The sequence below is a fragment of the Pseudonaja textilis genome, chromosome Z, assembly GCF_049901715.1.
Source record: "Pseudonaja textilis isolate UNSWEBS1 chromosome Z, rPseTex1.2, whole genome shotgun sequence".
Classification (NCBI taxonomy): domain Eukaryota; kingdom Metazoa; phylum Chordata; class Lepidosauria; order Squamata; family Elapidae; genus Pseudonaja; species Pseudonaja textilis.
In genome coordinates this window covers 1877792-1897451 of record NC_142008.1, presented here as the reverse complement: position 1 = coordinate 1897451, position 19660 = coordinate 1877792, and the positions used below count along the sequence as shown (strand labels likewise).

The following is a 19660-nucleotide window of genomic DNA, read 5'->3' as shown; positions in this document are numbered from 1 at the left end:
CTGTTGTAACTCCAAACAGTCACTAAAGGAATTGTTGTAAGTCAAGGACCTCCTGTATCAAACTACGGCCTTTTGTGTTCTGTTTCTGAATTTTCTCAAAAATGCACGTAGTATTTCTACCACTGGGTTGTTTTTTTTAACTGTTTTGCTTTTTTCTTCTCTTTTCGTTAAGATTCAAAAGCACCAATCAATCACCCCTAAAAAGTTTGGCTCGGAAAACCTTTGGAGCCCAATCCACCTTTTTTTTCTTCCCTTTAAAAGCGATCATGGAACATTTCACACATCTTAAATCTCCAGATATGTTATTCTTGCCATCTCAGGATTTTGTTTTCTAAGAAGCAGGCAGTTTTTCAAACACAGAGACTGCAAAACGATTTCCAGCAGGGGTGGTTTTGGCCCTGAACGTCTAAATAACAAACCAGAAACATTTTTTTTTTAGTTTTGAAAGCCAGCTGGTTAACTGTTATACGCTCCATTACTCACCTTTTACTCCTGGATGCCTGTTCGAAATTTTGCAACACCACGCAAGTACCAAATGTGACGAAGTACCTGCAGGTTAAACAAAGAAAGAGAATTGCTATTGCGGAAGGTCACTGTAGGATGGATGGACTCTAACTCCCAGAATCCCCCAGCATGTTTTAAGAGAGAGGATTCCAACTCCCAGAATCCCCCAGCCAGGATGCTTTAAGAGAGAAGGACTCCAATTCCCAGAATCCCCAGCCAGGATGCTTTAAGAGGGAGGACTTCCACTCCCAGAATCCCCAGCCAGCATGCTTTAAGAGGGTAGGACTCCAACTCCCAGAATCCCTCAGCCAGGGTGATTTAAAGTGGGTGGATTACATCCCAGAATCCCCTGTGCTTTAAGAGGGGAGGACTTCCACTCCCAGAATCCCCCAGCCAGCATGCTTTAAGAGGGGAGGACTCCCACTCCCAGAATCCCCAGCCAGGATGCTTTAAGAGGGAAGGACTCCAATTCCCAGAATCCCCAACCAGGATGCTTTAAGAGGGGAGGACTTCCACTCCCAGAATCCCCCAGCCAGGATGCTTTAAGAGGGAAAGACTCCAATTCCCAGAATCCCCCAACCAGGATGCTTTAAGGGGGAGGACTTCCACTCCCAGAATCCCCCAGCCAGCATGCTTTAAGAGGGGAGGACTACCACTCCCAGAATCCCCCAACCAGGATGCTTTAAGAGGGAAGGACTTCCACTCCCAGAATCCTCCAGCCAGGATGCTTTAAGAGGGAAGGACTCCAATTCCCAGAATCCCCAGCCAGGATGCTTTAAGAGGAGGACTTCCACTCCCAGAATCCCCAGCCAGCATGCTTTAAGAGGGTAGGACTCCAACTCCCAGAATCCCTCAGCCAGGGTGCTTTAAAGTGGGTGGATTACATCCCAGAATCCCCTGTGCTTTAAGAGGGGAGGACTTCCACTCCCAGAATCCCCCAGCCAGCATGCTTTAAGAGGAGGACTCCCACTCCCAGAATCCCCCAGCCAGGATGCTTTAAGAGGAAGGACTCCAATTCCCAGAATCCCCAACCAGGATGCTTTAAGAGGGGAGGACTTCCACTCCCAGAATCCCCAGCCAGGATGCTTTAAGAGGGAAAGACTCCAATTCCCAGAATCCCCAACCAGGATGCTTTAAGGGGGAGGACTTCCACTCCCAGAATCCCCAGCCAGCATGCTTTAAGAGGGAGGACTACCACTCCCAGAATCCCCCAACCAGGATGCTTTAAGAGGAAGGACTTCCACTCCCAGAATCCTCCAGCCAGGATGCTTTAAGAGGGAAGGACTCCAATTCCCAGAATCCCCCAACCAGGATGCTTTAAGAGGGAGGACTTCCACTCCCAGAATCCCCCAACCAGGATGCTTTAAGAGGGAAGGACTCCAATTCCCAGAATCCCCAACCAGGATGCTTTAAGAGGGGAGGACTTCCACTCCCAGAATCCCCCAACCAGGATGCTTTAAGAGGGAAGGACTCCAATTCCCAGAATCCCCAACCAGGATGCTTTAAGAGGGAGGACTTCCACTCCCAGAATCCCCAGCCAGCATGCTTTAAGAGGGGAGGACTACCACTCCCAGAATCCCCAACCAGGATGCTTTAAGAGGGAAGGACTTCCACTCCCAGAATCCTCCAGCCAGGATGCTTTAAGAGGGAAGGACTCCAATTCCCAGAATCCCCAACCAGGATGCTTTAAGAGGGGAGGACTTCCACTCCCAGAATCCCCCAACCAGGATGCTTTAAGAGGGAAGGACTCCAATTCCCAGAATCCCCCAACCAGGATGCTTTAAGAGGGGAGGACTTCCACTCCCAGAATCCCCCAGCCTGCAGGCTTTAGGAGGGATGGACTCCAGCTCCCAGAATTGAAGGATGCTGGCTGGAGATTTCTGGGCGCTGAAGTCCCCTCTCTTAAATTTGCCAAGTGTTATGTCCCTGGAACTAAAAGAAGTTCCCACCCAGGTCCGTTCGCGTTGCAGGGGCGGTTGCCCCCTCTCATTGGCTGGTTCTCCCCAGCAGCCAGCTATAAAAGCAGGCTGCGGGGTCCAACCAGTTGCTGATCGCTGCGAGCCAGTTCCAGGCTTGGCAAGCACGTTCAGTCCTTTATTACCCTAATAAAGTATTGTTGCACCCATGCCCTGGTTCAGCCTCTCATTACCCGAACTTAACACCAAGGTCGAGAAATTGCAAGCCCAAAGAGATCCTGCAACTCCCAGATGCCATCATCCTGGTCGCTTGGGGTGTGGAAGGATCCTAAGAGCCCAGGAGATGAAGAAGCCGCCACTCAACGAACGGTTGTAAGTCGGGGACTGCCTATATTTAGGAGAGAGGCTAGGAATGGGAAACTCTTGAGTTATTTGAAAAATTCTGGGAGTTGATGCCCACAAGGCTTAAAGCTGCCAAGTTTGGGGACCCCCCGATCTAAGAGCGGGTAAGGGGTTGTAGGGTCTTCTCCTCCGTTATGGAGAGGAGGAAGACTAAGACAGATCCTGAACCACAGAGGAGAAAGCGAGTAGTAGAGAAATAAGGCTGGACCATAAGAAGGAAAAGATCTTTCCAAGACACATTATCACCGGAAATGCGAAGACAAGGAGAAAAATCCTTTGGCTAATTTTCACGGATTCTAGGGGTTTCCAAACTTTTTGGGACCATAAAAATCCATTTCTTGGACTCCCCACCAACCGGCGATCGAAAATCGGCTGCGTTCGAGCGAATCTTTCCGCGTATTTCCGAGGATTTGCAGGTAATCCTCAATTTACAACGGTCCGTTCAGTGACTAATCAAAGTTGTAATGGCCCTGACAAAAGGGACTTATTCCGTTTTTCACACTTGCAGCATCCCCCATGGCCACGTGATCAAAATTCAGGAACATGGCAACTGACTCATACTTATGACGGTCGCAAGGTCATGTGATTCCATTCACGACCTTTTGACAAGCAAAGTCAACAGGAGAAGCCAGATTCACTTAACAACCGTGTGACTAACTTAACAACTGCAGGGATTCGTTTAACAATGGTGGCAAGGGAGGTCATAAAATGGGGCAAAATTTACTTAACTTGCTTAGCAACAGGAATTTGGGGCTCCATTGTGGTCGTAAGTCAAGGATTACATGTATATACTATTTATATAAAAGTAAAAAGTTGAGGTTTCATCTTATTATTCTAATCTACTGTACCAAATGATGTAGTAGAGTACAATAATATTGTTATTCTATATTTTAATTGTATAATTCAGTTAGAATATTACAATTTTGTTATTCTATATTTTAATTCTATAATTCAGTTAGACTATAGTAAAATAATATTCTTAATCTATATTTTAATTCTATCATCCAATTAGAATATTACAATTTTGTTATTCTATGTTTTAACTTTATAATTCAATTAGAATATAATCAAATAATATTTTTATTCTATATGTTAATTCTATCATTCAATTAGAATATTGAATATTGATAATATTCTTATTCTATATTAATTCTATTATTCAATTAGAATATTATTATTATTCTATATTTTAACTATAATTCAATTAGAATATTATAAGCGAATTTTTTTATTCTATATTTTTCTCTTTCCTCCACTTCTCACTCTTCCCTATTTCTTCCTTTATTTGACCTTCAACTTCCTCTTACATTTTTGTGTTTTATGCTGGGATAAATTATCTTTTTTTTAAAAAAAAACCCTCTGAACAACAGCCAAACATCCACACCTCTCCACGAGATGGGCTTTGTGGTACTCACTGGACATAAGCATTCAGGAACGAGTCCACTTTGCAAACGAGATACACATCGGGGACACCAATGGATTCGGAAGTGCTGTACGTCTCCTTTAGCGTCCTGTAGTTCCCCTCCGTCAGATGCCAGATCGCTTGGAAGTGTTCGTTTAACAGGACAAAGAACTTTACATTCTCCAAAGAGCCTTTTAATACAAAAATTGAGACCCCCGTAAGGTGAAAGGATCTGGTAGGAAAAACGTTCCATCGTCCAGAAATAAAGGAAATTTGGTCATCTCGGATACAACTACAATTCAGCCCAACATTAATGTTGCTAAACAAAACATCTGTGAGTTTTAACTCATTTTATGATCTTGCTTGCTACAGTTGTTAAATGAATCCCTGCCGTTGTTAAGTCAGTAAGGCAGTTGTTAAGTGAACCTGGCTTCTTCCATTGACTTTGGTCACATAAGGGCTCCAGGACACTACGACCATCGTAAATACGAGTCAGTTGCCAAGAGTCTGGACTTTGATCATGTGACACCAGGGAGGCTGCAAATCATCGTAAGCGTGAAAAACAATTGTAAGTTATTTTTTTCAATGCTGCTGTCAGTTTGAACGAACTGATGTAAGTCAAGGACTACCTATAGAGAGGATCCTTCCCTGATGATATAATATCCTCAAAATTAAAGGTTTTTTTTTCTCTTCTCTTTCCTGTGGGCCAGAAGTGGGCTCAATTCTATAGATAATATTAAATTTTGTGTCTAATTCAAATTATAATTAGTTAGTTAGTTTACTTTATTGTCATTGCATTTATTAGTTAAAACTAAAACATTAAAAACCCCTGGATGTAGGCACAGTTATTTTTCAAGTGACTATACAGGAAGTCCTCAACTTATGGCTACAATTGAGCCCAACTGAAAAAGGAAAAGGATAAATGGAGGATCACGCTCCCCAAATTTGACAACTTGTTTTTCAGCAATGTTTCCTACCCACCCCTTAATTTCCTAGTTTACCTCATAAAGTCAGCTACAACTAGCGGAGCACAGATAGTCCTTGATATACAGCAATTCATTTAGTGATTGTTCAAGTGGCTTATGAATGTTTTTCAAACATACGACCATCGTGGCATCAAGATCAAAATTCAGACACTGACTCGTATTTATGACGGTCACAGTGTCCTGGGGGGGGTCACGTGATCCCCTTTTGCGACCTTCTGGCACGCAGAGTCAGTGGGGGGGAGCCAGTTTCACTTAACAAACATGTGACTCACTTAACAACTGCAGGGATTCATTTAACAATGGGCAAGAAAGGTCAAGGGGCAAAGCTCACTTAACAGTTGTCTCGCTTAGCCATGCAAATCATGGGCTCAGTTGAGTAAGTCAAGGAACTAGATTGGTTATCTTGAATCACCCACGGTAAATTCGAACCCGGCTCTGACTGACATGACCCATTCCAAACAGTGGTGGGGTTCCAATTTTTTTACTACTGGTTCAGTGGGCGTGGCTTGGTGGGTGTAGCAGGGGAAGGATACTGCAAAATCTCAATTCCCACCCGACTAACCTGCTTTCCAGCTCCATTTTCCTATGCATGGCAACCAAAGAAGACCCAGCCAATCAGCTGGGACTCAGGAGACAGAGAATAGATGGGGGTGAGGCCAGTCAGAGGTAGCATTTGCCGGTTCTCTGGACTACTCAAAATTTCCGCTACCGGTTCTCCAGAACTAGTCGGAACCAGCTGAATACTTACCTCTGGTTCCAAAGCACAGATTAAGAGCAGCTGAACCTGAACCCAAGACTCTCCTTCTCACCTGCTTGCAGAAGGGGCTTGAGAACTAGAGCGTTGATCCGTGCGAGATGCGCAGAGAACGCTCCTCCACCCTTAGTAGCGAAGAGACCACTTCGTTGATGGTCATGTCCTGGGAAGGAGACCCCGTTGGGAAAGAAGAGAAGGCAGAGACACCGAGTCAGGCCAGAGTTTCAAAAGTTTCGGGCACTTTAAAAACAAACCAGGATGAAACAGTTTGATCCGAATCATGGTTCACACCAGGACGCCCTATAAAATTCAGAAAAGAGGAAGGGTGGGGGGAATTTGATATTTAAGATGTGAAGGATTGTGGTGGGCTTAAGGATGAAGAAGGGAGGACTTCAACTCCCAGAATTCCCCAGTCAACGTGGTTTAAGATACATGGACTTCAACTCCCAGAATTCCCCAGCCAGAATGGTTTAAGATACATGGATTTCAGCTCCCAGAATTCACCAGTCAACGTGGTTTAAGATACATGGGCTTCAACTCCCAGAATTCACCAGTCAACGTGGTTTCACATACATGGACTTCAACTCCCAGAATTCCCCAGCCAGAATGCTTTAAGATACATGGACTTCAATTCCCAGAATTCCCCAGTCAACATGGTTTCAAATACATGGACTTCAACTCCCAGAATTCCCCAGTCAACGTGGTTTCAGATACATGGACTTCAACTCCCAGAATTCTCCAGCCAGCAGGCTTTAAGGTAAATGGACTTCAACTCCCAGAATTCCCCAGTCAACATGCTTTAAGATACATGGACTTCAACTCCCAGAATTCCCCAGTCAACGTGGTTTAAGATACATGGACTTCAACTCCCAGAATTCCCCAGCCAACATGCTTTAAGGTAAATGGATTTCAGCTTCAGAATTCCCCAGCCAGAATGCTTTAAGGTAAATGGACTTCAACTCCCATAATTCCCCAGACAACATGCTTTGAGATATGTAGACTTCAACTCCCAGAATTCCCCAGCCAGTATGCTTTAAGGTGGGTGGGCTTCAACTCCCAGCACAGCTGGCTAGGGAATTCTGGAAGCTGAAGACTAAACATCTTTAAGTTGCCAAGGTTGAAAAACACTTGAACGGGGCATAATACCCAGATCTAGAAAAACAATCCATGTTTATCCATGTCTCCTCTTATGCTAAATAAAATCAAACCAGGTTATTATGAATTTATTTCTCCTGGCATCAACTGCCAGACTGCATAATCCCTTCTCCAATCCGTTCTCAATGCTTCTATCATGCCAGGGGCATCTTTAAAAAATTTTGCGGATGGGGAGACATAAACAAGTGAGTCAGTAAGTTAAACCAGGATATCTTGATTATGGTCTGTGGCATCTGCTTGTAATACTGTATTATTATGTTTGCTATTGTTTTTCAGGTCTGTAGAGTCACATCAACCAGCAAAGCAGATATGAATATGGGTGAAAACACGACTTTGAATCCAATTTTCCCCCTTCCATAGGTAGCCAACCTTAAAAACGTGACTTATGACCAGTTCTCGCACTTACAACCATCATAGGATTTGGGCACTTGCAAACTGGCATGCATTTATGACATTTGCAGCATCCCGGGGTCACGTGACCCCCGTTTGCAACTTTCTGACAAGCAAAAGTCAACATGAAGAGCCAGATTCACTTAATGACTATATGATATGACTTAACAACAGCAGCAATTCGCTTAACAACCGTGGGAAAAAAAGTTTGTAACATTGTGTGCAATTCACCAAACAACAGCAGCAATTCGCTTAAGGACCACTGTAAAAATACAATGTGACTCACTTAACAACCTCCTTAGTTAGCAACAGAAATTCCAATCCCAGTTGTGGTCGTAAGTTACTTGTAGAGGGAAGTTTTCGGCTGTGGGGGAAAGGGTGTTGAGCACACAAAGGCATTCCTGCAAATCGACAATTGTGTAAGAATGACATTCTTTTTGCTCCTGGGTGTGTGTGCGTGTGGCCAAGGTGTGACATTGTCTCTTTATTAACAACACAATCTGTTGTACAGTTTTGGTTTGGGCCAGGTGTGGGATTCAAATTTTTTAACAACCAGTGCTGTGGGCATGGCTTGGTGGTCATGTGACTGGGTGGACGTGGCCAACTCAATATCACTCACATCTAGGCACGCATCTCCTCGCCTGGCCTCTCGTGACTGTGGGGATGCTGCAACAGTCGTAGGTGTGAAAAATGGTCATAAGTCACTTTTTTCAGTGCCATTGTAACTTTGAATGGTTCCTCCACACAAGCAAAGTACCAGCAAAGGAGGGGAAAAACCTCCAGAGAAGTTCCAGAGACAGGAAGTCCAGTCCTGCCAAGAATGTAAACAGGGTTAACGGAGAGGCAGTTTCTGTAAGCAACACCAGAATGTTTCCTTCCTGCCTTCCTTACAGGATTAGGCCAGTAATTCCTTCTAACAACCGGTTCTCTGAACTGCTTAGAATGTTAACAACCGGTTCTAGCGAATAGGTGCGAACTGGTACAATCCCACCCCTGGTTTGGTCATTGCGAATGGGCTCACTCATTTTGGAAGCCTGCAAACTTTTGGTCATTTTCCTCTCTTTTTTTCCCCAACAACTTTTGAAACCAGAGTGGACACACTGACCCACAAACGGTGAGCAAACAGACTTTCTATTTCCTGGCCTCCTTTTAAAAACTTAGCAACCGCAACCTCAAAAAAATCTAACAATAGGATGAATGCACCTTAAAAAACAAGGTGTGAAAAATCGCGAATCCTGTCTGTTTGCAAAGTCACTAAGCGAATCACACGGTCGTGAAGTGAATCTAGTTTCTCCATTGGCTTCGCTTGTCAGAAGGTTGCAAAAGGAGATCACATGACCCTGGGACCCAGCAACCCTCATAAATACGAGTGAGTTGCCCAAATGTCTGAATTTGGATCACGTGTCCACGGGGATGCCGCAACAGTCGTAATTGTGAAATATGGTTGTAAGTGCAAGGACCGGTTGTAAGTCACTTTTTTTCCGTGCCGTTCTTACTTCAGTCAGTAAATGAACTGGTTGTAAGTCGGAGATTAGCTGTAGTCCATCACAGCTGGAGGCTTTCGAGGGTTGGGTGGGGCACGGGGGGGGGAGGCCTTACACAACGCGTTAATTATGCAAGCTCTTTTTTAAAGTTTCTAGACCTCACCCTTCCTGTGCCCTGACACGATGTCAACGCAGCCTCTTTCCTTAATGATTAATTACTCAGGCATGTATTTACAAAGCCTGAAGGTGCCTTGGGGATCTTGTACACAGCAGTTATCCACCTTGGTGTAAATCAAATAGTTCAGTCCAGCCAACGTATTTTAGGGAGCTGTGGGGAAGACTTGGGTGCGATTTCTGACTTGGTTCTCCCTTCCCAGCAGTTGGCAGGGTAATAGATTTCCCCTCAATCTCTGGGAGGGTTTCAAAGATGAGACTGGACAGCCATTTGTCTGGAATGGTATATAGTATATAAGAATAATTTTATTGTCACTTTGAATGTACGCTAATCGGCGGCATACCTTAAAACAGGGGTCATCCAACTTGACCGCTTTAAGACTTCTGGACTTCAACTCCCAGAATTCCTCTTTCTCCAGTCCATGTTAGCGCAGGAATTCTGGGAGTTGAAGTCCACAAGTCTTACACTTGCCAAGTTGGAAGATCCTTGCCTTAAAATGAAATTCCGTACACTAAAATGAAATTTAGGGTCTTGAGTAGGGGAAGGGGTTGGACTAGATGACCTCTGAGGTCCCTTCCAACCCTATGATTCTATATTCTCTCTCTCCGCGGCAGGCCTGGTTGGGTCATCGCAGGCAGGTTTAGCCACGGGGTAAAATTGCTCCTTTAACAGGTTACAGGCAAACAAGCACCCGTTGAACTTACCGCCTATTCATTTAGTGACCGTGTGAAGTTACAACGGCGCCGGAAAAAAAAAATTTGACTTATATGACCGCTTTCCACGCTTATGACCGTTGCAGCATCGTCAACTGTCTCATTTAGCAACAGGAATTTGGGGGTCGATTGTGGTCGAGGGCTACCTGTAGAGGGGGAGGGGCGAGGGAGCTGCACATCCCAAGGCCCCTGCCTGACGCCAACCCCATCTCTCTGTTTTCGGCATTTAGCTGAAAGAGAAAAATATGAACATACAGATTTTCCTCGACTTGCAACCGTTTGTTCAACGACGCCACTGGAAAAAAAAGGACTTAGGGCTGGTCCTCACAGTTGCGACCACCGTAGCCCCCAGCTGGCCTGGGCTAATGATTTGCAAAATCACTTTTTGCACCCTTTCCCCTTCGTTTAAGGATCGCACGATTCGCGGTAACAACTGCAGGATTCGCTTAGCAACCGTGGCAAAAACAAGGGTTAAACTCGGAAGCAGCTCAGGTCACACCTGCCTTGCTTAGCAATGGATGTTCAGGCCCCGATGAAAGTCGCAAGTGGAGGACTGTGTGTGTAATGAGGCTGTTTGACTAAAGTGAAAATGAAAAGAAGAGGAGGAAGATGAAGGAGAGGAGGAGGAGGAAGAGGAAGACTGGAGGCTTTCAAGAAGAGACTAGGCTGCCATTTGTCAGAAACGGTGTAGGGTCTCCTGCTTGGGCGGGGGTTGGACTAGATGACCTACAAGGTCCCTTCCAACTCTGACTCTCTGTTAAGAGGAGGAGAAGATAGAGGAGGAGGAGGAGGAGGCGTACAAGAGAGAGGAGAAGACGGGGGAGGAGAGGAAGACAAGAAGAAGATGCCTAACGAGAAGGAAAGATAGACAAGAGGAGGAGGACGACTGTGGAGAGGAGGAGGAGAAAAAAAACAGAGAAAGAGGAGGAAAAAAGAAGAGAAAATAGACCAGGGAGAGAAGGAAAGGGGTAGAAATGGAAGAGGAGTAAAAGGAGCAAGTTAGAAAAGAAAAAAGACCCCCTAACCCACCCTTGGCGCAGAAGACTCACCTTCCCCTCCTGGTTTGCTCCGCCGACATCGCCTCCGTCTGGTTGGCCCATTGGGGAAGGGAGCATGCAAGGTTGCGCCCTCCCCTCCTCTCCGCCGCCTCCCCACACCCAGTTCCTCTTTCCTCCCAGGACACATCCAGACACGCCTCATTCCTGGCCCAGGAGAGACTCCACCAGCAGCACATTTAGAAGTTGCTTCTCCATTCCTGGAGCCCCTCAAGTTCCCCCGGAGACCGTCCCCCCCAAAAGCCCAACCCCGTGGCCACAGAGACCATCCGGATCAGGGGTCCCCAAAGTTGGCCCCTTGAAGACACGCGTTGACTTCAACTCCCAGAAATCTCCAGCCAGCTGGCCAAGGAATTCTGGGAATTGAAATCCATCCCTCTTAAGGCATGCAGGCCTGGGGGATTCTGGGAGTTGGAGTCTTCCCCTCTTAAACCGTGCTGGCTGGGGGATTATGGGAAGGGAAGTCCTTTTGGGGAGCAGCCAAGACTTCTGACACTTGGCAAGGAGGGCACACACAGTCATTCAGAGTTAGCCACTTGCAGACCTGAGGACTTCGACTCCCAGAATTCCCCAGGGCGGCTGTGTGCAGAGGGGGAAGAGTTGAACCAGTCTCTGCCCAAATAAATTTTCATAAATAAATAAAAATAAATAAACTGTGAAATTGCAAGGTGCCAGGGTTATGTGCTTTAAGAGGGGTGGACTTCGACTCCCAGAATTCTCCATTCATCGTGGCTGCCTGAGGAATTCTGGGAGTTGAAGTCCTCTCTTCTTAAAGCATGGCTGGCTGGGGAATTATGGGAGTTGAAGTCCTCCCCTCTTAAAGCCCAGGGGATTCTGGGACATAATCCACCCATTTTAAAGCATGCCGGCTGGGGGATGCTGGGAGTTGCAGTCCACCTTTCTTAAACCACATGACCGTAGGACGTTGCAATTTCATCATGCCAGTTTCCAAGCATCTAAATTTTGATTATGTGTGCGTGGGGATGTTGCAACTGACATCCCAGTCGCTAAGCAACACGGTGAAGCGAGTTTTGCCTCATTTTGCAACCTTTCTTGCCTACATTGTTAAATGAACCGTTGCAGTTGCTAAGTCAATCGGTTATTAAGCGAATCTGGCTTTCCATCGGCTTTGCTTGTCAGAAGGTCACAAAATGTGACACGCCCACAAGGACACCGAGACCGTCATCAATACAGAGGCCAAGAGTCCGAATTCTGATCATGCGACTACGGCAGGAATCTCCAAACTTGACAACTTTGAGACTTGTGGACTTCAACTCCCAGAATTGCTCAGCCAACATGACTAGCTAGGAATTCTGGGAGTTGAAGTCCACAAGTCTTAAAGTTGTCAAATTTGGGGACCCCTTGGCCTGCAAGGAAGGCGCAACAGACATAAGAGTGAGCGCTGGCCATAAGTCAATTTTCCCCTCGCTCCTGTTGCAACTTTGAACAGTCACTAAATGAAAAGTTTAGTTTCCAATAAAGCGCGTGACCTATTATTTTACCCTGTTTAGTAGCAGAGTCTGCCATGACACGGGGACGTAAATCACTGCGGTTTGATCTAATTGCAACGTTTTTATTTCACCGATCCTGAGATTAATTTGGGCCCTTGATACGAATCCAGCCAATTGCATTTCTTCGAGCCCCCGCAAACCGCCCTTCGCATTTGCATAAGGAGAAATTTTAGGGTTGTTTGAGTAATAAAGGAAACTGATCAAAACTTAGTCCTGTTGCAACACATCTGTTTCCCAGCTGGTGGGAATGACAGTCTGAGGTTGGGGACAAGCCACACCATGTCACAGGCGGACGGACATGAAGCCATCATGCAAATTATGTGGGTAACGTCATTCGCATGGAGAGGCCCTTTTCCACTTGCGGGTGCCTATAGGGCTTTCCTGGGGTGGGGGTTACAGACTGTAAAATGGGAGGTGGGGTGTTATCACCCAAGATCCAACATTTTGACTTGTGTGGCAGGTTGATTCGCCCACCCAATGGGGGAGGGGTCCCACAGGATGCCATATGTGGACAGGCAGGCGAAGCTGGATTGAAGAAACATAAATATTGTAACCTAACAGAAGGAGAATAGAAAGAGAAAGGAGGAGGGAGGAGGCAAGAGAGGGAGAGGCAAAAAGAGGGAGAAAAATAGAAAAGAAAAAAAAGGAAAGGAAAGGAAAGGAAAGGAAAGGAAAAGAAAGAAAGAAAGAAAGAAAGAAAGAAAGAAAGAAAGAAAGAAAGAAAGAAAGAAAGAAAGGATAGAAGGAAAAACAGAATAAGAAAGCAAGAGAGAGAAAGAGACACAGAGAGAAAGCGAGAGAGAAAGAAAGCAAAGAAGAACAAAAGAGAAATAAATAGAAAGAGGAAAAGAGAAAAAAGAAAGAAGGAAAGAAAGAAAGGAGAAAGATAAAAGGGAAAAAGAATAATAAAATAGAGAAAAAGAGAGAGGGGAAAGGGGAGAGGAAGAGAAGAGAGAAAGAAATGAAAAGGAGAAAGAAAGAAAGAAAGAAAGAAAGAAAGAAAGAAAGAAAGAAAGAAAGAAAGAAAGAAAGAAAGAGAATTAAAGAAGAGAGAAAAGCAAAGAAGAAAGCGGGCAAGAGAAAAAGAGAACGAAAAAAGAGAAAAAAAAAAAATAAATAAGGGAGAAAGAAGGAAAGAGAAAATGAAGAGAGATAGAGAATAAAGAAATGTAAAGAGGGAAAGAGAAAAACACAGAGAGAAAAGAGATGGAAAGAAAGAAAGGAGGGAAGGGAAAGAAACTGAAAGAGAAAAAGAAAAGAAAGAGAAAAAGAAAAGAAAGAGAAAAGAAAGAAAAGAAAAGGTAAAAAAGAAAGGATGGAAGGGAGGGAGGGAGAGAAAGAAGGGAAGGAGGGAGGGAGAGAAAGAAGGGAAGGAGGGAGGGAGCAAAAGAAAGGAAGGGAAAGAAACTGAAGGAGAGAAAAAGAAAGAAAGGAAAGGTTAAAAAAAGAGGATGGTAGGAAGGGAGGGAGGGAAGGAGAGAAAGAAAGACAGGAGGGAGGAAGGGAGAAAGGAGGGAGAGAGAGGGTGAAAGGAAGGAAGGAAGGAGGGAGAAAGAAAGGAGGGGGAGAGATAGAGGGAGAAAGAAAGGAGGGAGGAAGGAAGGAAGGAAGGAAGGAAGGAAAGCTTATTGTGGGACTCTCTGTCTCTGCTGTGCTTCCATATTGTAGCCAGCCAATAAACCTCCCTTAATTTTTCCAAGTAGGCGGCTGCAAAATAGCCCCACAGGAGCTGCAGGGAAAGCAGACCAGAGGCCACAGAAAGGCCGCCGGTCCCGTGTGAGTCAACCTGAGTCAACCGCTCACTCCCCCTTCCCAGCCCTGATGGACTTCTTCCGCATCAGAAATGCCCAATTTCAAAATAAAAAATAAAAAATGAGCAAAATCCCCCAATTTCTCCCTGGCACGAAAGGACCTCACAATGTCCTTCAGAGGGACAAAGCGGCTTGCGAAGAAGTAACGGCAACTGCCAGGAACCCTGAGAGGCCAGCAGAACACACACACACACACACACACACACACACACACACACAAACACACACCCCATGATCCACAGCGCCTTCAGGAATCCAGCCTTTGCAAGATTCGGCCTTCAATTCTTTCCCTATCAATTTTCCCTTGTTCCACTGAGCGCAAAACAAATATACTTTGTGCATTTTTAAAATGGTTGTAGTGGTTCTTACATTGTTTGATTTGTTTTAGGATTTGAGAATTGCAAACCACCCAGAGTTACTTGGTTCAATGTGGTGGCAATAGAAAGAAAGAAAGAAAGAAAGAAAGAAAGAAAGAAAGAAAGAAAGAAAGAAAGAAAGAAAGAAAGAAAGAAAGAAAGAAAGAAAGAAAGAAAGGAAGGGAGGAAGGAAGAAAGGGAGGAAGGAAGAGAGGGAGGAAGAGAGGGAGGAAGAGAAGGAGGACGAGAGGGAGGAATGAAAGAAAGAAAGAGGGAGGGAGAGAAAGAAAAGAAAAGGGAAGGAGAAGAGATGAGATGAAAGTAGAGGAAAGGAAAAGAAAATGGAAGGAGGAAGATGGAGAGAAGGGAGGTGCTTTTTCCAACCAGATATTGACCCTTTTGTATTGACTTGGTCCTCTAAATTCCAGCTGTCTCCAGGTGTGTCGGGATGGTGTCATGGTTACATCAACCATCTTGACCTTCTGCCCTGTCCGTGGGGGTCAGTTTAATTTTAGGGTCCTGATGTGCTCCGATCTTGGCGTTTTCTAGCACACGTTTCATGTCCAGCTGTGGACGTCACCAGCAAACCCTACTAATTTTTTGTGATGATGTTCCCTGGTTGGGTGTCAAAATGTCTGTGAGAAAACCATGAACCTAAGAGAGCACTAAGGACCCCACAAGTTCTCCTCCTCCTCCTCCTCCTCCTCCTCCTCTCCTCACACCCCACTCCCTCCTAGCACTGATGATGTTCCCTAGTTGGGTCAGGAAACATCTGCAAGGAAACCTCCAAGCTCAGGGACCATCAAGGACTGCAGAGTCCTCCTCTCCTTCCTTCTTCTCTTCCTCCTCCTCCTCCTCCGTCTCCCCTTCCTCCTCCTCTTTTCCACAACCTCCACTCCCACCTAGCACTGATGATATTCCCTAGCTGGGTCATGAAACGTCTGCAAGGAAAACAAAGGACCCCCAACTCTGAGCTACAAATATTCTACTTTATCACTTAGTTACTTATTTTCTTTTGTGTCTCTCCGTCCTCGTACAAAGTGCAAATCCCTGCATTTCCCTTCATCTTAAGGCACGCCCTTCCCACAAACCTCTTCATCGCTCCAGATGTTTGTTTTTTTCCCCCCAGGCTCGAAAATTGGATCAAACGGGTGAAAGAAACCAACCCCCGTCCACCGTGACTCAACCGCTGGTCCCAGCACCCAAGTGGCCTCAAGAGAAGTGCTTGCAGGAATTTTCCACCGAGAACGAGGCAGAAAAACGGAAGCCTCCTGGGGAAATGTCACATTCTCGGTGGAAGACTTTCCAGGGCAAGGTTGCAAATCGGTGACCGCGGTGCTTTACAGAAGGGGGAAATGGTGGGGAGTGGGAAAACGTACAAGGCGAATCCCACCCCCCCTCACCTAAGGATTAACTGCCCTTGTTGGAGGCCATCCTAGGTTACGCAGGGCTTTTCCAGCTGTTTTCGGTAGTCGTGGAAAACAAAGAGAGGAACAATATCCCATGCAGCAAAAAACATGGGAGCCCACTCAGAGGGAGGTTAAGGCAGGGGTCTTCCAACTTGGCAAGCTTTAAGACTTGTGGACTTCAACTCCCAGAATTCCTCCTCCAGTCATGTCAGCTCAGGAATGCTGGGAGTTGAAGTCCACCAGTCTTAAAGCTTGCCAAGTTGGAAGACCCTTGGGTTAAGGTGTTGTGATGGTTTAGCAGATAAGTACAGTTGTCACTGGATGCAAACACTTCTTCCCTCCCTCCACTGGCCTTCCCCTTCCTTCCTTCCTTCCTTCCCCCTTCCTTCCTTCCTTCCTTCCTCCCTCCATTCCTTTCTTTTCTTCTTCCTTTACTTTTGCCTTCCTCTTTTCTTCTTCCTTCCTTCCTCTCCTTCTTTCCTTTCTCTCTTTTCTTCTGTCCTTCCTTTTTGCCTTCCTCTTTTTCTTCCCATTCCTCCCTTTCTCTCTTTCCTTTCTTCCCCTCTTTTCCTTCCTTCCTTCCTTCTTTTTCTCCTCCCTCCCTCCCTCTTTCCTTTCTTTCATCCCTCCCTCCTCTCTCCTTCCTTCCTTTGTTTTCTCCTGTCTCCCTCCCTCCCTCTTTCCTTTCTTTCATCCCTCCCTCCTCTTTCCTTCCTCCCTTCCTCTTTTGTCCCTCCCTCCTTCGTTTTCTTCGTCTCTCTCTTCCTCACATTTCCTTCTTTCCTTATATATATATATACGCGTGTGTGTTATGTCCGCCTCTCCTTCTGGGCTTCTTCCCTTCCTTCTTTCCTTTCCCCTCCTTCCTTCCGTTCCCTTCGTTCTTCCCTCTCCCCCTTCCTCCCACAGCAAAGCAACCCCACCTGGGCTGAAGCAGGCATCCGTGGCTGTGTGTCTTCCTCCAGCTTCCCGATCTGGCTCTTCCTGGTCACAACCCACAGCTCACGTGCTCCCAGGGCTCTTGTGTTGCAGGAACTCGGAGCTCAGCCAATCTGTCTCAAAGGTTGACCCCGTGCCCAAAGAAAGAAAGAAAGAAAGAAAGAAAAGAATAAAAGGGTGTGGGTGGGATCCCACAATGCACTGCAATCACATTCCTCTTGGCCCTCCTAGAAATTCTTTGGGGAGCAGCCAAGACTTCTGACACTTGGCAAGGAGGGCACACACAGTCAGTCACCCAGAGTTAGACACTTGCAGACCTCAGGACTTCAACTCCCAGAATTCCCAGGGCGGCTGTGTGCACGGGGTGGGGTGGGGGCGGGATGAACGGGTCTCTGCCCAAATCAGTTTTCACAAATAAATAAAAAATAAATAAATTGTGAAATTGCAAGGTGCCAGGGTTATGTGCTTTGAGAGGGGTGGACTTCGACTCCCAGAATTCTTCATTCAGCATGGCTGCCTGAGGAATTGTGGGAGCTGAAATCTTCCCCTCTTCAACCATGGTTGGCTGGGGGATTCTGGGAGTTGAAGTCCCCCCTTCTTAAAGCATGGCTGGCTGGGGGATTCTGGGAGTTGAAGTCCTCCCCTCTTCAACTATGGTTGGCTGGGGGATTCTGGGAGTTGAAGTCCTTCCTTCTTAAAACATGGCTGGATGGGGGATTCTGGGAGTTGAAATCCCCCCTTCTTAAAACATGGCTGGATGGGGGATTCTGGGAGTTGAAATCCCCCTTCTTAAAGCATGGCTGGATGGGGGATTCTGGGAGTTGAAATCCCCCCTTCTTAAAACATGGCTGGATGGGGGATTCTGGGAGTCAAAGTCCTCCCTTCTTAAAGCATGGCTAGCTGGGGATTCTGGGAGTTGAAGTCCCCCGTCTTAAAGCATGGCTGGCTGGGGATTCTGGGAGTTGAAGTCCCCCTTCTTAAAACATGGCTGGCTGGGGATTCTGGGAGTTGAAGTCCTCCCCTCTTCAACCATGGTTGGCTGGGGGATTCTGGGAGTTGAAGTCCTTCCTTCTTAAAACATGGCTGGATGGGGGATTCTGGGAGTTGAAATCCCCCTTCTTAAAACATGGCTGGATGGGGATTCTGGGAGTTGAAGTCCTCCTTCTTAAAGCATGGCTGGCTGGGGATTCTGGGAGTTGAAGTCCCCCTTCTTAAAACATGGCTGGATGGGGGATTCTGGGAGTCAAAGTCCCCCTTCTTAAAACATGGCTGGATGGGGGATTCTGGGAGTCAAAGTCCTCCCTTCTTAAAGCATGGCTGGCTGGGGATTCTGGGAGTTGAAGTCCCCCTTCTTAAAACATGGCTGGCTGGGGATTCTGGGAGTTGAAGTCCTCCCTCTTCAACCATGGTTGGCTGGGGATTCTGGGAGTTGAAGTCCTTCCTTCTTAAAACATGGCTGGATGGGGGATTCTGGGAGTTGAAATCCCCCTTCTTAAAACATGGCTGGATGGGGATTCTGGGAGTTGAAGTCCTCCCTTCTTAAAGCATGGCTGGCTGGGGATTCTGGGAGTTGAAGTCCCCCTTCTTAAAACATGGCTGGCTGGGGGATTCTGGGAGTCAAAGTCCCCCTTCTTAAAACATGGCTGGCTGGGGATTCTGGGAGTCGAAGCCCCCTTCTTAAAACATGGCTGGATGGGGATTCTGGGAGTTGAAGCCCCCTTCTTAAAGCATGGCTGGCTGGGGATTCTGGGAGTTGAAGTCCCCCTTCTTAAAACATGGCTGGCTGGGGGATTCTGGGAGTCGAAGTCCTCCCTTCTTAAAACATGGCTGGCTGGGGATTCTGGGAGTCGAAGTCCTCCTTCTTAAAACATGGCTGGCTGGGGGATTCTGGGAGTCGAAGTCCTCCCTTCTTAAAACATGGCTGGCTGGGGGATTCTGGGAGTCGAAGTCCTCCCTTCTTAAAACATGGCTGGCTGGGGATTCTGGGAGTCGAAGTCCTCCCTTCTTAAAACATGGCTGGCTGGGGGATTCTGGGAACTGAAGTCTTCCTTCTTAAAGCATGGCTGGATGGGGGATTCTGGGAGTCGAAGTGCACCTCTAAAAATTTCTAAACACGGCTTTGTAGACGCCAGGTTGAACCGGCCTCTGCCCAGATCTGCTAAATATAGGCAAGAAAGAGGAAACAGGAAAAGATGGAAATTAAATCACCGCCATTCCATCAAAAGATGAGCAGGATAACAAGCAAAGGTTGCGCGCTCTCTGCTCTCTACTCTGCAAAAACAATTCTCAATAGACGTGCGCGCGACAAAGATGGTAAGATATTCTCTGCACGTTACCTTTCTAGATAATTTTGCTTGAAATCCTGCTAATATTAAATCCTGTATAAATTAAAATACGGTGAATAGGGAAATGAAGCAGGTGTGCGGGGGGGGTGGGGAGGAACGGAAAATACTGGTAGTCCTCGACTTACAACCACAATTGAGCTCAGCATTTTTGTTCCCGAGCAAGACTGTTGTTCACTGAGTTTTGCCCCATCTTATGACTTTTTTCTTGCCACAGTCATTAAGTGAATCCCTGCAGTTATTAAATTAGCCGCACAGTCGTTAAGTGAATCTGGCTTTCCCCATTGACTTTGCTCGTCAGAAGGTTGCAAAAGGGGATCGATCGCCTGACCCCTGGGACACTGCGACCGTCATAA

At 46.3% G+C, this 19660-nt stretch overlaps 1 protein-coding gene across 1 annotated transcript in view; it reads right to left on the bottom strand.

The window, feature by feature from the left end:
• Positions 1-17111, bottom strand: part of ALS2CL (ALS2 C-terminal like) — a 47088-nt gene extending 29977 nt beyond the window's left edge. Inside the window, 5 exon segments of the mRNA XM_087917484.1 lie at positions 484-549; positions 4238-4415; positions 6020-6079; positions 6082-6264; positions 16947-17111. Coding sequence (XP_087773610.1) covers positions 484-549; positions 4238-4415; positions 6020-6079; positions 6082-6124 — 347 coding nt within the window. The 5' untranslated portion in view covers positions 6125-6264; positions 16947-17111.
• Positions 17112-19660: the final 2549 nt, after the last annotated feature.